This window comes from Pyrus communis, chromosome 2 (genome assembly GCF_041283825.1).
Source record: "Pyrus communis isolate YQ-2024b chromosome 2, ASM4128382v1, whole genome shotgun sequence".
NCBI lineage: Eukaryota > Viridiplantae > Streptophyta > Magnoliopsida > Rosales > Rosaceae > Pyrus > Pyrus communis.
The window spans coordinates 7,274,904-7,295,050 of NC_142566.1; the positions used below are offsets into that span (position 1 = coordinate 7,274,904).

Consider the following 20,147-nt stretch of genomic DNA (forward strand, 5'->3'; position numbering starts at 1 on the left):
AAAAGGCGTTGGGTCCCAGAGCTGACTGCCCTGCCGCCCATGTCACGTGGAAAAGCGTTGGGCGCGTTAGTGTGCCGAGTCTAGACTTGTGTTTGCCGCGTCCGCGTGCAGTGATGGGCTAGAAAATAAGCTTGGCCGGTTCTTTGGGCTAAAGCTGCCCAAACTTTAAGTTTTATCACAAGATTTGTTTTAGGCCCAATGATAAAAGATGGTCTACCTTTTAAACAATTTTTGACAAAGAAAAACAAATTAAAGAAAAAATATCAGAAATCCATCGGGGCCGCTGCCTCCCACTCCTCCGGTCATCCCCTCTCTCTCTCTCCCTTTTTCCGTCTCTCCCTCTCTCAACCCAGTCGATCAGAGACAAAGGAGTGCTAGCATGCTGGAGTGGACCATGACGACGAAGACGTTGGCGAACACCACCATGGTTGCTTTTTGGCTTTGGGTGGCCAATCTCAATTCGTAATCTTTTAGTGAAGGGAGAGAAATTGAGGTTTCGGATTTGGTTTTTGATCGTGGAGATGATGGAGTTGGAATTGAGAAAGTTGGAGATGGTAGTTTTTGAATTTTTCTTTCTCCCAAATTATTATTTCAAGGGTTAAAATCGACATATTACAGATTAACAAATTTTGTTGGGTGAACTTATTGAAAAGTTGGAGTGATCGTATCTTTTCACCACCTTTTAATTAATATTTTAATTACAAATTTGTTCAATCGTAAAATAATTAGTAAGGACATTAATTATCTGTTTTTATCTTATTTTTTATAATCAAAAGATTGGATGACACCCATGCTCTGTTTAGAGACAATTTGTTTATCTTAAGTTAATGGAATTGTTATTAACATTCCAAAAATCTAATTCTACACTCCAAATTCTCCATATTAGGAAAGAAAAATACACTTGTGAGGAGTTTAGAATGAGATTTTTGGAGTGCCAATATGTGACAGCCTGTCTCGAATTATTTGTACCGTAGGTGTGAAATGACGATTTTTCTCTTCGTGGGTATTTGCCATTTTGGGGTGTTTAATTGTTTTTGGAGGGTTGACTCTACATGACACACACACACACACACCCATCCCTTTTTTCTTTCCCCCGTGACTCTCTCTCTCTTTCTCACTTGTACGAACGGGACTCAAAACCCTTGCAAACGTGACGGATTGAAGTGGAAAATGGTACCTTTGTGTTCATGAGGACCATACGAGTTCAATCATACCAAATTCAGGTAAGGAATCCTTCGATTTCATGTCAAACCATGAACCTCCGATTTTGTCACTGTTCATGCACACTTGAAATATTGATTTGTAGGGAATTTGAAGTTTTTAGGAAGCTTAGTGAGGTCCTCAAGAAGTTCGGAGTGGTTCGTTGGGTGAAAGTGGACGTTGGGAAAGCTAGTTTTGAGGTTGGCCGGGTTTTCTCGAATTTCTCCAGCGAGATCCCATGATCTTTGAGGTTTCAAATAGGTATAACGTTGTTCTACTCATCTCCAGCTTTCCATTGGTGCAAATTTCATAGAAAATGGAAAAAGAAAAAAAAAACGAGTGAGAAACGAAGGTTTTAAAGATTTTCCAGTTTCCGACGACCGGCGACTCGCCGGAGACAAAGATGGAATATTCCATTAGTTTGGACGGAATATGCTAACGTCGTCAATCAGTTTTAATGGAATCCGTTAGGGTTTAACGGAATATTTCTGACGGCGTTAACTAACACTGTCAGTGTGACTATCATGTGGCCACGCGTGGGGGGCGCGTAGGTCCGTGCACTCACTGGCGTGTGGGGCCTCGGAAAATTATTTTAAAAATATGGAGATGTTCGTGAGGTTGAGTAGATCATGTTGGTATATCCAAACACCCCATTTGAACATTGTATGAGAAGTTATTACCTAATTTTGGCTATGTGCTTTAAATTGATGTTTTTATAGTTGTTTCGCATATAGGTGAGACCTATCCTGAGGACAAGCACAGTCACTCAAGGCTCGGGGGTTACGATCCTTCCACATATCAGTGAGTGGACTTTTGGTTTTCCGTATATACCTATACACTTGTGGTTTTTTCCAGAAAATGAAATTGATTGTTTATATGTTTTAAATGCCATGCATAGTCTTTGTCTATTTTAATTATGCATTAGTAGTTGCATATATTTTTTATTGGTGCTGTGGACGTACAGGTAAGTGCCAGATAAGTTTATAGATTATGGTTGTGAATTAGTGGTTATGCGAGATGCATTGAGAGCTCATAAACCTGCACCCCGATATTAGTGCTCCCGCCCAGAGTAGGGCACAGTCATTCACATGATGTTCACCTCCCGCACCACACACTCATCTTGGATTCAAGTTAGGTGCACAGTCCTGTCGTACAGACCACTTTACGTGGTTCCGACTCGTAGGTGACCCGCGATTATTCGCACAGTCTTCACATGATCGTAGCACTTCAGCGTATTTATTTACACACAGTCCTGTCGTACAGACCACTTTAGGTGGTTCCAACTCGTGTGCAGGTGTAGTGATTGAGTTGTGGATTTGAGCTCTAGATTTAGCCATACAGGTCACGTTAGGTGACTCCGGTTGACATATTTTCTGCATTGATTGACATTACCTGGGTTACTTACATCATGTGCTGAGTTAGTTGACATGGCTTATATACATACATATTTGTGAATGTTGTTACTCTGAGCATGGTTATGATATATTTATATATTCTATTTTCTGGGAAATTATACAGGTTTTACGGAGAGGGGTTAGAACTTTTGAGAATGAAATGATTTTGAAAAGCTTTGTTTTTCCCCACTCACACTTTCTGTTTTGCGCCCCTCCAGGTTCTAGTTAGAAATGCTTTGGTGTCTCACGAGGACTTGACGGTGGTTCTGACAGAACATCACAAATGTAGGATCATCTTTGGGTGTTGTGTAATTAGTATTCATTCTTCTGGATTGCACTTAGGCTTTCTGTGCTCTGATTATGTTTATCACACTTAGTCTCACACTAGTGTGTTACTTTAACTAGTTTATTTAGTAGTTTGGTTTTTATTTATTCATACTTTTATTATTATCTTTTGGTTCCGCACTGTGCATCTGGTCGACGGCCAGCGCGCCTTGATTTCAATTGAGGTGTGTCAGTTTGGTATCAGAGCATGGTTTGGCAGTCCTGCATATTTTGTGAGTGTTCTAATTGTTTTGGTGTCTTCTGTGAGAACTATGCCGCCTCATAGGGAACCACATCGCTTAGCTAATCCTAGTTTTCCCGATATAGCTCAGTTGGGGGAAGCTATTGCTACCGCTATTCAGTCTGCGCTCTGCCCTCCTCAAATGACTCCTCTGGAGACCATGTATAATTTAAAGCTGGATAAGTTTGAGGGTCATGAAGGATATGAGGGTGCAAAGCGATGGCTTGAGCATATTGAAAATACCTTTCGAGTGTTGCAGAGTCAAGGGAATCTTCTTTCTGAAAGGTGGGTAGAGACGACTTCTTGGTTCTTAGGTAAAGAATCGGCATCCTGGTGGGGATATGAGGTTCGCCATTTCACCCCAGAGGAAGTGGCTGACTGGGAAGTGTTTAAATAGGTATTTCGGAAAAAGTTTGTTCCCCTTGAGTATATTGATCGCAAGAAGCAATAATTTACCGAATTGAAATAGGGGAAGTTGACGGCGAATGAGTATTATCGGAGATTCATTGATTTGTCTCGTTATCATCTGGAGGTTGCTGCTAATCCGGTTGAGATGCTTTGTCGTTTCAGATTGGGTACTAAGAAGAAGTGGCGTTCTATGGCGACCATTACTCCTTACGATACTTATCAGGAGTTCTATGAGATTTTGTTGAGGATTGAGGATTATGAGAATATGCCTAGCGAGAGTGAGGAAGAAGAAAAGGATGGCAATCAAAGAAAAGACAATAAGGGCAAAGGTCAAGCATCTCAAGGACCTTGCAAGACTCAGAGTTTTAAGTGAAGTGAAGCCAGTTCCAGTTCTTCTAGCGTGCCACTGGTCAGGGAAGAGGTGGTAGATTTTCTGGGGGTCCTAGAGGCCAAAGACAAAAGGATACTGGTAGAGGAAGAGCTCCGTTGTGCTGCAGGTGTAACAATAGGCATTTTGGAGAGTGTAGGAGAGGCAGTAGTGGATGTTTTACTTGTGGGCAAGTGGGACATAGAGCTGTAAATTGTCTTCAGAATCAGCAGAGGCCCCATCAGTCTTTATTACCACCACCAGCGCCGATCCAGCAAGTTCCAAGGCCTGGTAGTTATGGTCAGATGGGTCGTGGTGGTGCTTACCATTATCAGAGTGGCGCTGTTCCTTATGCTCCAGGGCAGTATCCGTATCCCCATGATCTTTATTCTCGGAGTGGGTATCCTCAGTACTCTGGAGGTTATATGTCATATCCTCTCATTCCAGCGAGTGGATCTCAGTTGTACCAGGAAGGACAGCCTCAACAGGGAGAGATTGTTACTAGTAGTGTGGGATCTTCAAGGCTGTCTGGTCAGCCTAGTCAGAGACGTACTATGCAGGGTCGAGTTGGTCAGACTAATAAAGGTCGTGGTGAACGGCAGCAGACCCAGGGGCGCATCCACAATATTTCTCTACAGGATGCTCAAAATGGTCCTGATTTGATTATGGGTAAGTTAAATATTCTTGGTTATTTGCTAGAGTATTGATTGATTGTGGTGCGACACATTCTGTTATTTCTCATACATTTGCTCAAGTGATGCAACCTCACCTTACACCTCTAGGGTATGATTTAGAGTTTGCTATGCCTAGAAAGGAGAATTGTTATGTTGATTATGTGTATCCAGGATGTCTAGTGATGGTGGAGGATGTAGTTATGCCAGCTAACCTTATCCCATTAAATATTGTTGATTTTGATGTGATTTTGGGCACAGATTGGTTGCATTTTAATCGTGCCAATATAGATTACTACGGGGAAACAGTTACCTTCCATCGTCCTGGATTACTTTTTGTTACTTTTGTGGGCGAGCAAAATGGGGTGAGACATGACGTTATTTCTATTATGAGAGCAAAAAGGTTGTTATCAAAAGGTTGCCAAGGATACTTAGCTCATGTGGTGTTGAATGATGTTGCTCCTTGTAGCGTGGAGGATGTAAGGGTAGTCAGGCATTTTCCTGATGTTTTCCCTGATGATTTACCTGGATTGCCACCAGACCGAGATGTGGAGTTCACTATTGATTTTCTTCTAGGTATTAATCTTATATCCTTAACTCATTATCGAATGGCTCCTGCTGAGTTGAGGGAATTGAAAATCCAGTTGCAGGAATTAGTGAATAAAGGTTTTATTCAGCCTAGTACTTCACCCTAAAAAGCTCCAGTGTTGTTTGTGAGGAAGAAAGACGGGACTTTGAGGCTATGCATTGATTACCGGTAATTGAATCGGGTAACAATTAAAAACCGTTATCCATTGCCGCGTATAGATGAATTGTTTGATCAGCTTCGAGGCACCTGCGTATTTTCTAAGATTGATTTGAGGTCTGATTATTACCTGTTGAAGATCAGTTGTGAGGATGTCCCTAAGACAACTTTCAGGACTTGTTATGGTCATTACGAGTTTCTGGTAATGCCATTTGGATTAACGAATGCACCAGCAGCTTTTATGGATTTGATGAACCGAGTATTCCAGCCGTATTTGTATAGGTTTGTCATTGTCTTTATTGACGATATCCTGGTATACTTTAAGTCTACATCTGAACATGTTCGACATCTTACTTTGGTGTTGAAAAGATTGAGGGAACACCAACTATATGCTAAGTTTAGCAAGTGCCAATTTTGGTTAGATCAAGTGGCATTTTTGGGACACGTCATATCTGCTTAAGGTATTTTGGTGGATCCTCAAAGGTAGCAGCAGTGGAGAATTGGGAGCAACCACGAACCGTCACTGAGGTACGAACCGTCACTGAGGTACCATGGTGTTCCAGTGAGTATTGTCTTGGATCGTGACCCTAGATTTACTTCTAAATTTTGGGTGGCTTTTCAGGAAGCTTTGGGTACAAGATTACTCTATAGTACAACATATCATCCTTAGACAGACGAATAATCAGAGATGACCATTCAGACATTTGAGGATATGTTGAGATCTTTGGTGTTGCAGTTTGGCGACGCTTGGCATAAGCAGTTGGATTTAATGGAATTTGCCTACAATAACAGCTTTCAATCGAGTATCGACATGTCACCATTTGAGGTACTGTATGGTAAATCTTGTCGTACACCCTTATGTTGGTCAGAGGTCGGAGAAAGAGTTTTGGTGGGCCCTGAGATTGTAGATGAGACTACTCAAAATGTTCAGGTAATTAAGTCTAACTTGAAGGCGGCACAGGATCGACAAAAGAGCTTAGCGGATAGGCATGCCACTGACAGGGTGTATAAAGTTGGTGATTCGATGTTTCTGAAGCTTTCACCGTGGAGAGGTGTTGTGCGGTTCGGAAAGAAAGGCAAGCTAAGTCCTAGGTATATTGAACCACATCTGATCACCGAGCGAGGTGGTGAACTTGCTTATAGGCTTGAGTTGCCTTCTGAGCTAGCTAAAGTACATAATGTTTTTCATGTGTCTATGCTTTGTTATTACGTTGCGGATCCGTCGCATGTGATACCTCCTCAACCATTGGAAATAAATCAGGATTTGACATATGACGAGGAACCAGTAACGATTCTGGATTGGAAGGAAAAGGTTCTGAGGAACAAGACTGTGAGTTTAGTGAAAGTTTTGTGGAAGAATCACTCAGCGAATGAGGCTACTTGGGAGACAGAAGACCGGATGAGAGATTTGTATCCTTGTTTGTTCTATGGTTACTAGTGGTTTGTTTTGTTGTGTAATTTCGAGGAAGAAATCTTCTTAAGGTGGGTAAGTTGTGACAGTCTATCCCGAATTATTCGTACTGTAAGTGTGAAATGATAATTTTGCCCTTGTTAGGTATTTGCCATTTTGGGGTGTTTAATTGTTTTTGGGGGGTTGACTCTACAGGACACACACATACACACACACACACACACACACACACACACACACCTATTTTTCTTTCCCCCGTGACTCTCTCTCTCTCATTCTCACTTGTACGGATGGGACTCAAAACCTTTGCAACGTGACGGATCGAAGTGGAAAATGGTACCTTTGCGTTCGTGAGGACCATACGAGTTCAATCATACCAAATTCAGGTAAGGAATCTTTCAAATTCACGTCGAACCATGAACCTCCGATTTTGTCACTGTTCATGCACACGTGAAATATTGATTTGTAGGGAATTTGAAGCTTTTAGGAAGCTTAGTGAGGTCCTCAGGAAGCTCTGAGTAGTTCGTTGGGTGAAAGTAGATGTTGGGAAAGCTAGTTTTGAAGTTGGCTGGGTTTTCTCGAATTTCTCTGGCGAGATCATGTGATCTTTGAGGTTTCAAATAGGTATAACGTTGTTATACTCATCTCTAGTTTCCATTGGTGCAAATTTCATAGAAAATGAAAAAAAAAAAAAAAAAAAAAAAAAAAAAAAACGAGTGAGAAATGAAGGTTTTAAAGATTTTCCAGTTTCTGGCGACCGGCGACTCGCCGAAGACGAAGATGGAATATTCCGTCAGTTTAGACGGAATATACTGACGCCGTCAGTCAGTTTTAATGGAATCCGTTAGGGTTTAATGGAATATTCCTGACGGAGTTAACTGACGCCGTCAGTGTGACTGTCACGTGGCCACGCCTGGAGGACGCGTAGGTCTATGCACTCGCCTGCCCATGGAGGCGCGTGGGGCCTCAAAAAATTATTTTAAAAATATGGGGATGTTTGTAAGGTTGAGTAGATCACGTTGGTATATCCAAACACCCTATTTGTGCATTGTATGAGAAGTTATTACCTAGTTTTCGTTATGTGCTTTAAATTGACGTTTTTATAGTTGTTTCACATATAGGTGAGACCTATCCTAAGGACGAGCGCAGTCACTCAAGGCTCGGGGGTTACGACCCTTCCACATATTAGTGAGTGAGCTTTTGGTTTTCCGTATATACCTATATACCTGTGGTTTTTCCTAGAAAATGAAATTGAATGTTTATATATTTTAAATGCCATGCATAGTCTTTGCCTATTTTAATTATGCATTAGTAGTTGCATATATTTTTGATTCGTGCTGTGGATGCACAGGTAAGTGCCAAGTAAGTTTATATATTATGGTTGTGAATTAGTGGTTATGTGAGATGCATTGAGAGCTCATAAACCTGCACCCCGGTGTTAGTGCTCCTGCCCAGAGTAGGGCACAATCCTTCACGTGATGTTCACCTCCCGCACCACACGCTTATCTTAGATCCAAGTTAGGTGCACAATCCTGTCGTACAGACCATTTTACGTTGTTCCGACTCGTAGGTGACCCGCGATTATTCGCACAGTCTTCACATGATCGTAGCACTTGAGCGTATTTATTTACACCTAGTCCTATCGTACAGATCACTTTAGGTGGTTCCGACTCGTGTGCAGGTGTAGTGATTGAGTTATGGATTTGAGCTCTAGATTCAGCCGTATGGATCACATTAGGTGACAGCAGCTGACATATTTTCTGCATTGATTGACATTACCTGGGTTACTTACATCATGTGCTGAGTTAGTTGACATGACTTACATACATACATATTTGTGAATGTTGCTACTTTGAGCATGGTTGTGATATATTTATGTATCATATGTTCTGGGAAATTATACAGGTTTTACAGAAAGGGGTTAGAACTTTTGAGAATGAAATGATTTTGAAAAACTTTGTTTTTGCCCATTCACACTTTCTGTTTTGCGTCCCTCCAGGTTCTAGTTAGAAGTGCTTTGGTGTCTCACGAGGACTTGATGGTGGTTCTGACAGAACATCACAAATGTGGGATCACCTTTGGGTGTTGTGTAATTAGTATTCGTTCTTCTGGACTGCACTTAGGCTTTTTGTGCTCTGATTATGTTTATCACACTTAGTCTCACGCTAGTGTGTTACTTTAACTAGTTTATTTAGTAGTTTGGTTTTTATTTATTCGTACTTTTATTATTATCTTTTGCTTCCGCACTGTGCATATGGTTGACGGCCAGCACGCCTTGATTTCGGTCGGGGTGTGTCATAATAACACTTCCCTAAGTTAAACTTTAACTCATCTTTTCATCTCCTTTCATTCAAAAAAAAAAAAAAAAGAAAGACTTTTTCATTAAAGAGGTAGAAGATGATGCCTCTATGGAAGAGATAGAAGATAACGCTTTTACGGAAGACGTTGAAGATTATGTTTTAGATGAAAGGGTAGAAAAATAATTTTGGGTGTGATCATTTGACTTTGTCGCACTAGATATTTGAATTTGTCGTCGTCGAAGTTTTTCTTTATGATTAGTATTAGCACAAATTTGTGCCATCATACTTTTTTATTTGAATTTGCATACTTATGTTCTTATTCGAACAAATTTATAATTCATATGTACATGTATTAAAAGTTATTTTGGAAATAAAAGTAGGTAAGAAAATAACATTTTAATTTTTTAACTTTTTAAGGTGGGTGAAATTATAAAATAAGGTTTATTTTTATTTTTTTAGTGCATCAATATTTTTATACTAAGAAAATAAGTAGTTTAGCTAAACCACACAATGGACAATATAATTTGATATCTAATTCATCATTAACGAGTTTTGAACCTAAAATCTCAAAAAGGTTCAAATTCGCCTAAAAATAAGACAACGGGTTGGTTTAGCTGCTCTCCAAGTTTGGGTGCCAATAAACAAAAAGTAGTTGATAAACCTCAAAAACCTCTCTTATCAGTTGGCCATTGTTTTTCGTGGAACAAATACTTGAGAAGGTGGATTGATTGAGCAGGGAAAAGGATGAGCAGGGCTTGCAGTCTCTTCCAATTGTGGCAGACCCCTAACAGTTTACCACTCACACTCTCCAAACTTTCAAAAGGTTCTCTCTCTCTCTCTCTCTCTCTCTCTCTCTCTCTCTCTCAAAAGGTTTTCTTTATTGGCTATGGAATCCATGCTTGCTTCTTGATTACTGCCGTTAATTAGTTATTTTCTGCAACTCTTTTTTTTTTTTGCCATTACTGTTTTCTGAAATTATTTGAATCCTAGTGCAGGTCCGCACTTGATACCGAGTGCCCGAAATTATCCGGTTCTGTGCTTCTGCAAGGAAATACAAACTAGCACATACGAAGTTGTCAAGGGAAGCTATGTACCGTCAGCCGTTGTAAAACCGGAAAGCAGGCCGAAGGTATTTTTCCTTGCTCTCTGTATTTGTTTGATCTCATGGAATGGGCACATTTAACCGCACATAAGGATGAATTACTAGCGAGTGAAGCAAAGCAAGAAATGATATGAAATTATAAATTGGTCCGGAAAAGGGAAAAGAATGAGGAAGCAAAGGTTTAACATTATGTAATTATTACTTTCTAGTTTCATGGAAATAGTATAATTTCAAGAGCATTGCGTTATTAATTGGTTTGCTTTTGTGTTCTTATTACAAACTATATGTCTTTGACATTATGTATGAATACCTTCCCTCATTACTTCTACTACTACCATTTTCTTATTGGACGATAAGAGTACGAGAGGTTGGAGAGACCCTATGAATAAGTATCAGGGTATAGTGCAAATTAACATGAAATTCAGGATTTAAGCATAAATGATTGACTGCGAAAAGGGTATGACCTTCTGGAGCAGTCAACGAGGGAGTTGGGTTTTGTTGATCAATAACCACCATGAACAACGTCTTTGAAGTTTGGGATTTAGAAATTTCTGACTGTTGTTATTGGGTGTGCATCTCATACGATAGGTTGCAGGAATAGCTTCAAGGATGAGTTCGTTTGAGTAAATGATCGATCTTGTTCACAACTTGAGCAAGTTGATGTTGACGACTTGAGCTAGTTTGATATCTTAATGCTGTATGTTAGTGGATTGTTGTCAATTTGTTTACTTGGTATTCTAATGTGACAGAATAGGAAGGGCATTGTTCTCTCAAGTTTAAATAAGTTTCACGCTTATTTCAAATTTTATTTTATTTTTGTGATGAATACCTTCTTGCATCATTTACCACTCATTTCTTTTGGGACAAAAATATTGGAGGAAGTAATGATGGTACCATGGTTCCCAATATTGTAATTTTAGGAAAAATCACCCGAAAATCTTGAAGATGTTGGTGCATTCCAAAAGCTACCCATGGTGATGCCATCTGTTGACATTCTGTATTCGGCACTAAGGAAGGCTAAGAGGATTACACCAACAAAGGGTATTTGCAATGCGAATTTATATTATATCAATTTTAACAAAAATACATTAGATCGGAATTGCAGGGAACTTGGTTTGTAGGTCCCCTACTGCTAGTCTGCTGCCCATGATTTTATTATCTTATTTTCAGGTATTGCCAATATTGCAAAGCGAGAAAGAAATAGAGGTGCAAAGCAACTTGATGCATTGATGAAAGTTTGTTCTTAACTTAAGTTTGACATTTTATTATATTTTCTTTTGTACTGTTTTTATATGAAAGACTGTTCAATGATGACTGACTAGCTTTTTGTTTTCTTCTGCAGGAACTGGCAATTCCATTGAGAACTTATTCGGAGAATTTTCCAAATAAAAAGTGTCTTCACCCTTATGAACGGTCTCTTATTGAATTAACCCTTGGGGATGGAAATTATGAACAGGTACATACGGAGCAAATCATGGCCAATTTTCAATGCAGAATAAATCAAGGATGTTATTGCTGTAAAAAGTTTTTTGGAATAACATCTTGATATTCTATAATCATGTGGAAAACATGCTCTCTCCTTGTCTTTGTGAATGATTTTAATGTATACCTTTCAAACTAGTTTTCCAATTGTTTCTCCATGAGGACTGAATTATACTATTTTGTGACACTAAGAGAATGCAGACAGGTATTAGACTCTCATCAACTGGTTGGTCTTCAACTTTTTTATTTGATAATTACAGGTGTTGGGAAAGGTGGATGCTTTGAGGAAGAAGGTTGTGTCTATTGGAAAGGAACATGCATCTCTTTGTGCTAAGGTGGATACAATTCCCAATTCGAGCTTTCAGTGTGGAAATTTATGACCTTTGACTGAATTCCTTCACATTGTCCATCATGATTGCATATGATGCACTTATAGTTGGCAGCTTATGCTTCTTTCTGTCTATTCTCACACCTCCTTAATTTTTATGTTTATGCTCCATTGTATATAGCATTGAAACGTTAGTCAAAATTTAAGTGGTATTTTATGGTGTGTTGCATTATTCTTCCATGCCTGTTTCATATTGGCTTCCATTTGTTAACTGCTTAGCATTCTTGAAATTTCTCACCTACTTGTCCTTTATTAGCCTTATGAGGATTACCTGCATCTTCTCTTACCAGAAACACAAGCAATGCGTTCTGTAACTACTGTATGGATTTTACTCCACCATCCCCAGTCCATTTTTAATCTCTTATCACTGTTGGAATTTCGCATATGCAAAATGCTCGGGATCCTAGCCAAGATTAGAACATAAGAAAAAAAATAAAAAATTTGGAACTAATTTATTAATTCTAGAAGACAATATTTAACAAAGGCTTGTATATTTTGTGGCAGTCAACGACGAAGAAGGAAGCAGAGGCAAGACTAACTGAGGTCATTTCTATTCTTTACCCAAAAAAGAAAAACTCCATTTCAGCTGTGCAGATAGATATTTACTCTGTTACAACTATTTCTCCAGGGTATAAAGAAAGTTGAAGAGACATTTAATCGTGAAGGAAAACATGTTGATGATTTGTTACACATAGCCAAGGTACTTTGCTTTCTGAACTTGGTTCTATAGTGGTTCTTGTTTTGGGTTATTCATTTTTCATTTGAACTTAAGGAAGGCATGACATGTATAGTGTATTATGATAGTTAATTAACTATTTAATTGTTTCAATACACATCATATCTATCTTTTTGATATTTTATAGATATGGCGTCTGAGAATCTGATCTTGCACCACAAGATTTTCAATATTCTATAAAAATTTATGTCAGGAAAAATCTGTATCATTCAGTTTCCTTTAATTTAATGCACTGTGGAAGAAAAAAGTAAGTGTAGCCTATCATTTTTATCACTAAATTCTGTACCATTTTTAGTTGTCTAATTTGTTTTTTTGGTAAACAACAGGGGTGAAACACCCCAAAAGAAACTGCACAACATCAGAATTACAAATGTTCCAAGGCCTAGAAACCCCAAATAAGTCATCCATCAGCACAGAACTAATCCACATAGGAGGGTCATTAATCCAACAAATGCCCAAATCAAGGTTATAACTCCAGTTCTCCAGACTTGTCTAATTTTCCATACTAGTTCTCTAAGAAAGAAGAAGGAAAAGAAATCATACTACCTGGTTGCATCATACTTTCAATTATAATTAAAAACGTTTTCTCTGTGGATCCATGCCTTGTTTAGGAATGCATTTTAGAACCTTTATTGGGTTGATTTATGCAATTCTGGTTTGTCGAGTCATGGTGCTTTTTTCCCCCTTTTTGGAAGCCTGTCTGTTTTAACCATTTATACTTGCAGACTCTGCGAGCAATGCCGGTAGTTGATCTAGAAGCACCAACACTTTGTCTTGTTGGAGCTCCTAATGTTGGGAAGTCATCTTTGGTTCGTATACTCTCCACTGGGAAGCCTGAGGTATCCACAATTTCCATGACAAATATGATGTTCTTTTTGCAGAAAAATAGCCACTAAAGGTGTTAATGAGACAAGTTGAATGAATGGTGGCTAGATTGGTCAATTGTATCATTCAATTTCCTTCAGCAATTAGGAACCTTGAATATTGCTATTGGAGTTGGTATTTTTTTATATTTCCAGAAGGATATTTCGAATGGGTCTCCATTGGTGGTGTGTTGAAACCCATTAATAATCAAAATGCATGAATAGAAATCCGAAAAAAGAGAAATGCAAAGGAACACCAAAAGTGGAGTGGCCGAGAGAAAATTATCAAAATGATTTCTTTCTTAATAAAACTTATGGTGATCATCTGTAGGATTCAAGCTGGTTGCATTATATTATATATTATTATTCAGTGTCCCTAGAGGGGAAAAGCTTTTTCCCATTGACACTTCACTTCTATAAGTACGTATGATCTTTATCATCGAAGAAATTTGCATATTATGTTTAAAACTTTTGACGTGGTAGTGGTAACTAGAATGGAGACTAATGATTTAAATCCTTTTACCTTTCTTTTCGGAGAGGATTAGAAGTTAATCGTGTTGAAGGCAAATGCGTTTCAGAGGGCAGGGGTTTTCTTATTCGGTGTTCTGTGTACAATGTTATTCTACATTCCTTTAGTTTAGTATCTTTTGGTTCGGGGTATACTAGGGTGAGGTTGGGTTTGGTTTTTGGGATGTTGACTTAGTACCATGGAAGTTGTACTGCGAATCTAGAGTCTGTTGAGCAGCTCCTGTATGCATCGTATGATATTTGTGGCTGGCCCAATTGAGCATCTGTTTCTGTATGAAGTATGAAAATCTTATTTTTCAATTATTATTACTATCAAATTTCATCGTCTTTATCTCACCTTTTTCTTTCCTTTACTTTTAGGTCTGCAACTACCCGTTCACAACAAGGGGAATACTGATGGGTCATATTATATCAAACCATCAAACTTTTCAGGTCGGACAATTTCTCTAATATTTAGAATGATATATATTCTTGATTTTCAGTCTTAATTTATATCTAGAAGTTGACTACAGGTGACAGACACTCCTGGCCTGCTGAAGAGATGTGATGGTAAGTGACTGGCATTTGCTAGTTGTAGGTATCTTATAGTGTGGTTATGTTTAATTGTTGCACTCATTGATCCAAAATGCAAAATGTCAACGTTAAATGCCAAAATTTAATATAGTTGGTTGACACACTGGCCCATTCTGAAAACACAAGCAATTATGGTACATTGCTGAATGAACTGTTATGACGTATTTATAACCATTGCTGACTTGTTTGAGTAAATGGAACTTGGTTTAGAGTCTGATCAAATATATCAGGTCCGACAGGATTTTGGTTCAAATATGACTAGTAACTTTGAGGATAATTCCAACAGAGCATAGGGAAACCAATTTCTTTCTTTTTACTCTGCTTACATATAATTTTCAAGTCATTACAACACTCCAAATTTATGCAATCATTTAATTCATTTTCTCTCTAAGTTAACCCTATCTGGCGAACTTGACTTGAGCTTGTTCAGAACTGTCTCATTTCAGTTTTGTACAAGTTAATTTGTATATGAAAAACGCAGGAACTTGTGCTTCTAATGCAAATCCTTTGTGGACCATATATATGCAATAATATGATTTGACAACACATGATCAAAGAATAATAAGTTTTCTTCGCCTCTAATGGTTGGCATACAAGTTTTGTTTTCCACTAGATAGGCTTTTGGACAATATCAAAAGTTGGAAACTGGTAATACATACTAGTATATTTGACACTGCATCGGAGGAAAGGTATACTACTGGAAATTCTTGTCACTGTTATCCTACTCCGGTTAAAGCACCACTTGGGTGTAGTGTGTGTATATATATGCTATTGGAAATTCTTGTCACTGTTATCCTACTCCGGTTAAAGCACCACTTGGGTGTCGTGTGTGTGTGTGTGTGTGTGTGTGTGTGTGTGTGTGTGTATGGAAATTCTTGTCCTGTGTATGCCCTGGTTTCCTTTCCATTGAGGTTAGTTTTCAGTATAATGACATAGGTTATTTGGGTTCGGTAAGAAGAAAATGTTTCTTCACCACTCATTGGTACATTTTTTTTCAGTTATGTGACTGATTGTGGTCAAGATATGTTATGATAAATTTTTTATTTTCAGCTTGTCTGTGGTTGTGGTTGGTGCTTATATTTTTTGTTGCTCGATTGGTTTGTCATTGCATTTCCATTTTTTTTTTTTTCTTGCATCTTTCAGAGGACAGAAATAATTTGGAAAAATTGACACTTGCTGTCCTCTCACATTTACCAACCGCAATTCTCTATGTCCATGACCTCTCTGGGGAATGCGGGACCTCACCTTCTGACCAGGTATTGCATGGTTTTACGTACGACTACTGGATTCATTACAAGACGTGAAACATAGTTTTAATGGCATTAAATTGAATTAATTAAAATGGAAGGGATTCATCTCACAACAGATTGAGCGATGTTTGAGAAATAAGTCAGTATAGATACTTTTTTATGGTAATTCACCTCTGTAGAAAGTATTCCCCTTTACTGTTGTGCTTTTGTTCTTCCTTTCCAGTATATTAAATTCATGATTTTCTATGACGACCATGCAGTTTGTCATATACAAAGAAATAAAGGAGAGGTTTGGTGAGCATTTGTGGCTTGATGTTGTGTCCAAATGTGATCTGTTGCAAAAGTCTCCTGTGCTATTTGCCACTGATAATGGATATGATTCTGATCTTAAGCTGGAAAGGTACCGGAAATTGGGTCCCGATGGAGCTATTCATGTGTCAGTGACGAATGAAGTAGGGCTCACCGAGGTAATCTTTATATCATAAGTTCCCTCTCCAAATATGGTGTTGAGCGTTCAAGCCTTGAGCTCGGTTGTTTTTGAACTTTCCAAAAAGGGATAAAGAAGCTTTATACCCGGCCTTTCGAAACTTAAATTGGCCATCTCTTGTATTATGCGATTATGTGGTCTACTTCGTTATGAACTTCTTTCTCGGTGTTTGTAGTTTCATACCAAGTAAATAGGAAACAGAAGTATTTTCTTGTCAACTAACAATTCGCACTTGGATGTTTGCGCTGCAGTTGAAGATTAGAGTGCATGAGATGCTAGATTCACAGATGACGAGGATCCAAGTTCAAGAAAGCAACCAAGAAAAGCTTGAAGTTGGTACTTGAGAGAAAATTCTGAAGTTGAAAAATATCGGTGGTTGCTTCTCGTGGAGTGACAATTCGTTTACGAATGTGAGCCATCCCCAAGAAAGAGAAGCAAATTGTCAGTATTCTGCTTCCGAACAAGCGGAAGTCTGAAGACCTGCAGCATCCAAGGCAAGTGCTTGTATATATACACACACTGCTGACTTTTCGGATTGTTTGGTCCACTTCTGATCGTGATGATCCATTTAGGCAGCCAAGATGATTCGGAGAAGCTGAGTTAAATTCCTTGAATACGTATGTTAGAAAGGAGTACTGAAACGTTACACGTTTTCTTGGACAGCAACTAAGAGCATGTTAGTACGAAAGCTCGGTTTATTTATCAGTTTTGCTAACTTATCTTTCATGTACATGATAAATTACATGTTAATCTCGCCGGCTTAATTGTTAAGTCCTGTTTTAATATTGTCGTACGGATTACATGTAATTTCCGAGTTGGGTTTTCCTTGCTAAGGAAATATAGTTGGACGACGCTATTGCACTAAAAAAAAATTCTCAATCACAGTAATGGATGCATACTTTGCCAAAGCCTCTCTTGTAACGCTGAATGCATATAGAATTTCTCTTGTTCATGCCTTGTCTCTTCAAACTTGGCGATAAATTTGACGATACAATTGGGAATCAATTTCATTTGTGACCAAGATAGCAAAAATGAATGAAATTATACGCAAGCGCATTCACCCGGGGAAAAAATGAGTTGCGTCGTATCGATCCTTTTCACCAGTAAAATCATGCGTAATCACAATATGAGGTAGAACATTGCATTTAGCTATTTAAGTGCCGCGCTTCTTTGTGCTTGAGAGTATGTTCTCTTCATTGTATATTGAAAACATATTCTCTGTATTCACCGAGCCCTAGCCGGTTGCAGCTAAACTCTGTTTTCTAGTTTTTCCTGTTCCATTAGGCGTATTCCTCTGCTGTAAGCAATGGACTGCCTTTTGCTCAACCAAAGAATCAATTAATTCGAAAGCAATACAGCACCTGGGTAAAATATTAGAGAGTTGGGTACAGGTTGCCATTCCCTCCAAGGTTGCTCATGTTATTTAAACATGGAACGATTGACTCTGTCGATGCTGATATCGGATATGGGTTCAATGGGCTGATCATCGTCACCAATTGGAGCAGAGCTCAAAGGATCCCTACTGAATTCATCTGCAAAAGAAAATGGAAGGTCACACATAGCTAGATCAAAACAATGAACTGAAAGCCTGGAACCACGACCCAAAATTCTGATCACAAAAGGGAAGGCAATCAACTCTCACCGTAAACAGTATATAAGGAAGAAGGGGGAGGGGTGGACATGAAGTTGAGGCCACAGTAAAACCCCAGAGCTAATACCAAAGTCATCATAGCGTAAGCTGGCACGGCCAATGCCCAATACCTGAAAATAGCACCATAAATTCAAAAGAGCAATCTTGTTACTTTGTTAGGAAGTGCTTTTCTAATGGTTAAATCTGCTTCTGACTGTTTGGCAACAAAAAGTAAAAAAATGCTTGTGGGTTACAACAGCATAGTGCTATCTAGAAGAAGCACTTCAAATTGCTTTTTCAGTTATTTTTTAACAGACAGCAACTTCTTTGAAAAGCCAGGAAGCTAAAGCCACAAGGAACAGAAAAAGAGAAAACAGACGATAAAGGTGGGCAAGATAGAAGACGTTGTAATATGCTAAGACATCAACCCCAAAAAACTACTGGACTAGACAGTGCTCAACGGTGGACATGGCAAACGATTCCTTAACAAAACATGAACCAAGGAGGAAGGGGGTCGATTTAACCAAACGTCATAGTGCATCCTCCTTTTTCCATCGATGCAAAAACACTTCCAAGAGCTTTTTCAGTAAACACTTGGAATTTTTATAAACAATTTCATCTTGCTTTCAATATTAGCGCTCCTAACCAAAGCGCTTATAACGAATTCCCCAAAAGACCCTAATTTCTGATCCATAGCGCAAAGTTCTTGTTACTGACCCAAATGACTAAATTTCTCAAACTATGACAAATATTCTCGAAGTTGCAAGAAGCTAATCATCTAACCATTTGGACAAACAAAACAATGGAATCGATGGAGGATAACAATCTTGAACGAAAACTTAATAAACACGAACGATTGAAAGTGAAACCAGAGGGCACTGACCTGCTGGGATAGTAAAAGATCCCAATGGAATGCAGCCAAGACTCTGGAACATATGCCCACACCAAGAATATAACTGCTAACACAACAGCACAACACACAATATACCCAAAATAAATACATATATTAAAACAAGTATTTGTTTTCCGAACCGAAAAAGAATGAAGATTGGAAGCAGTGTTTGAAATTTTCACAAATTTGCGTTATTTCCACAAATTTGCATACCGATGTTTCCACTGATACCGATATTTAAACACTGTTTGGAAGATGAAGAAGGGGACCTGTAGCCACAACAGTAGTGATGGAACCAACAAAGCCATAGACTTCAGAAGGCTTGGGGCCATGAAACCCAGAAGCCTTATCATCTGGATCCACAAATGACACAGTTGCCCTCCTCTTCTTTGACACACTTAGGATTCTTCTGGGGCTGCACACAGAATATGAATCCTCCATTCCCTTCAATTCTTCTTCTTCTGGGTTTCCACCCAATTCTTAAAAATCTTGAAATTACAAGGAAAAATAAAAAGCATAAGATTGAAGAGAGAAGACCCAAAATTTAGACAGACAAACAGAGAGAGAGAGGGGGGTACCTGGAAAGGGAAAATTACAGATTCCCAACTTGTCTCAGCAAGCTGAGTTTTTGTGGGGCTGGGATTCGAACTGAACTCAGTTCTCAAAATTTTGGAAAGCAAATCTGAAAGCTTGAAAGATTTTCATGGAGGATTTCTGAAATTTATCAACCGAATTATGCATTTGACAGACGGACACGACGGAGGGAGGGAGGTGGGGCTCACGGCGTTGGGGAGTGGAAATTTTGATAACTAGCCATATTTTGTCCCGCAAAATGATTTTTAGCCTATCTTTTGCAATTTTACAAATTTAACCAAAAATCCATACAAAAGTTCGAAGTTGCCCCTCCATTCTTCTTTGTCTCTTCTACCCGCTCTTCCGACTCCCACCACCCCATTCCACCCCACCCTACCTGTCTTTTCTCCAAATCCACCACCACCGCGCATCCACTGTGACCGACACCACCAACATATCTCACTCTCTCCGTACGATAGAAGATTTCCAAAAATAAGAACCATAGGTTGTTCTACTTTGCTTCCATTAAAGCATTTCTACGTATTTTGAGAGCTCATTTTTTGTAAACCATTTCATTTTTGT

General features: G+C 38.8%; 2 protein-coding genes across 3 annotated transcripts; one reads left to right on the forward strand and one right to left on the reverse strand.

Moving 5' to 3' along the window:
• Window positions 1-9,676: 9,676 nt before the first annotated feature.
• Window positions 9,677-17,241, forward strand: LOC137748742 (uncharacterized). The gene is made up of 14 exons (XM_068488921.2): window positions 9,677-9,884; window positions 10,057-10,190; window positions 11,084-11,204; window positions 11,334-11,398; window positions 11,506-11,619; window positions 11,906-11,980; window positions 12,538-12,576; window positions 12,662-12,733; window positions 13,495-13,608; window positions 14,521-14,592; window positions 14,673-14,709; window positions 15,877-15,989; window positions 16,244-16,450; window positions 16,722-17,241. The coding sequence occupies exons 1-14, from the start codon at window positions 9,806-9,808 to the stop codon at window positions 16,812-16,814; spliced, it is 1,335 nt and encodes a 444-aa protein (XP_068345022.2). The 5' UTR covers window positions 9,677-9,805; the 3' UTR covers window positions 16,815-17,241.
• A 128-nt stretch (window positions 17,242-17,369) lies between these two features.
• Window positions 17,370-19,744, reverse strand: LOC137748743 (phosphatidylinositol N-acetylglucosaminyltransferase subunit P). Of its 2 annotated transcripts, none has more exons than XM_068488923.2 (5): window positions 19,571-19,744; window positions 19,262-19,480; window positions 18,984-19,056; window positions 18,113-18,231; window positions 17,370-18,002 (listed from the first exon to the last, which is right to left on the reverse strand). In XM_068488923.2, exons 2-5 carry the CDS (start codon window positions 19,431-19,433, stop codon window positions 17,890-17,892), a joined length of 477 nt encoding a protein of 158 aa, XP_068345024.2. In that variant the 5' UTR covers window positions 19,434-19,480; window positions 19,571-19,744; the 3' UTR covers window positions 17,370-17,889. The 2 variants fall into 2 exon arrangements, with proteins under 2 accessions (XP_068345024.2, XP_068345023.2); XM_068488922.2 differs by having other exon boundaries at window positions 17,370-18,032; window positions 19,571-19,742.
• Between the last annotated feature and the right edge of the window lie 403 nt (window positions 19,745-20,147).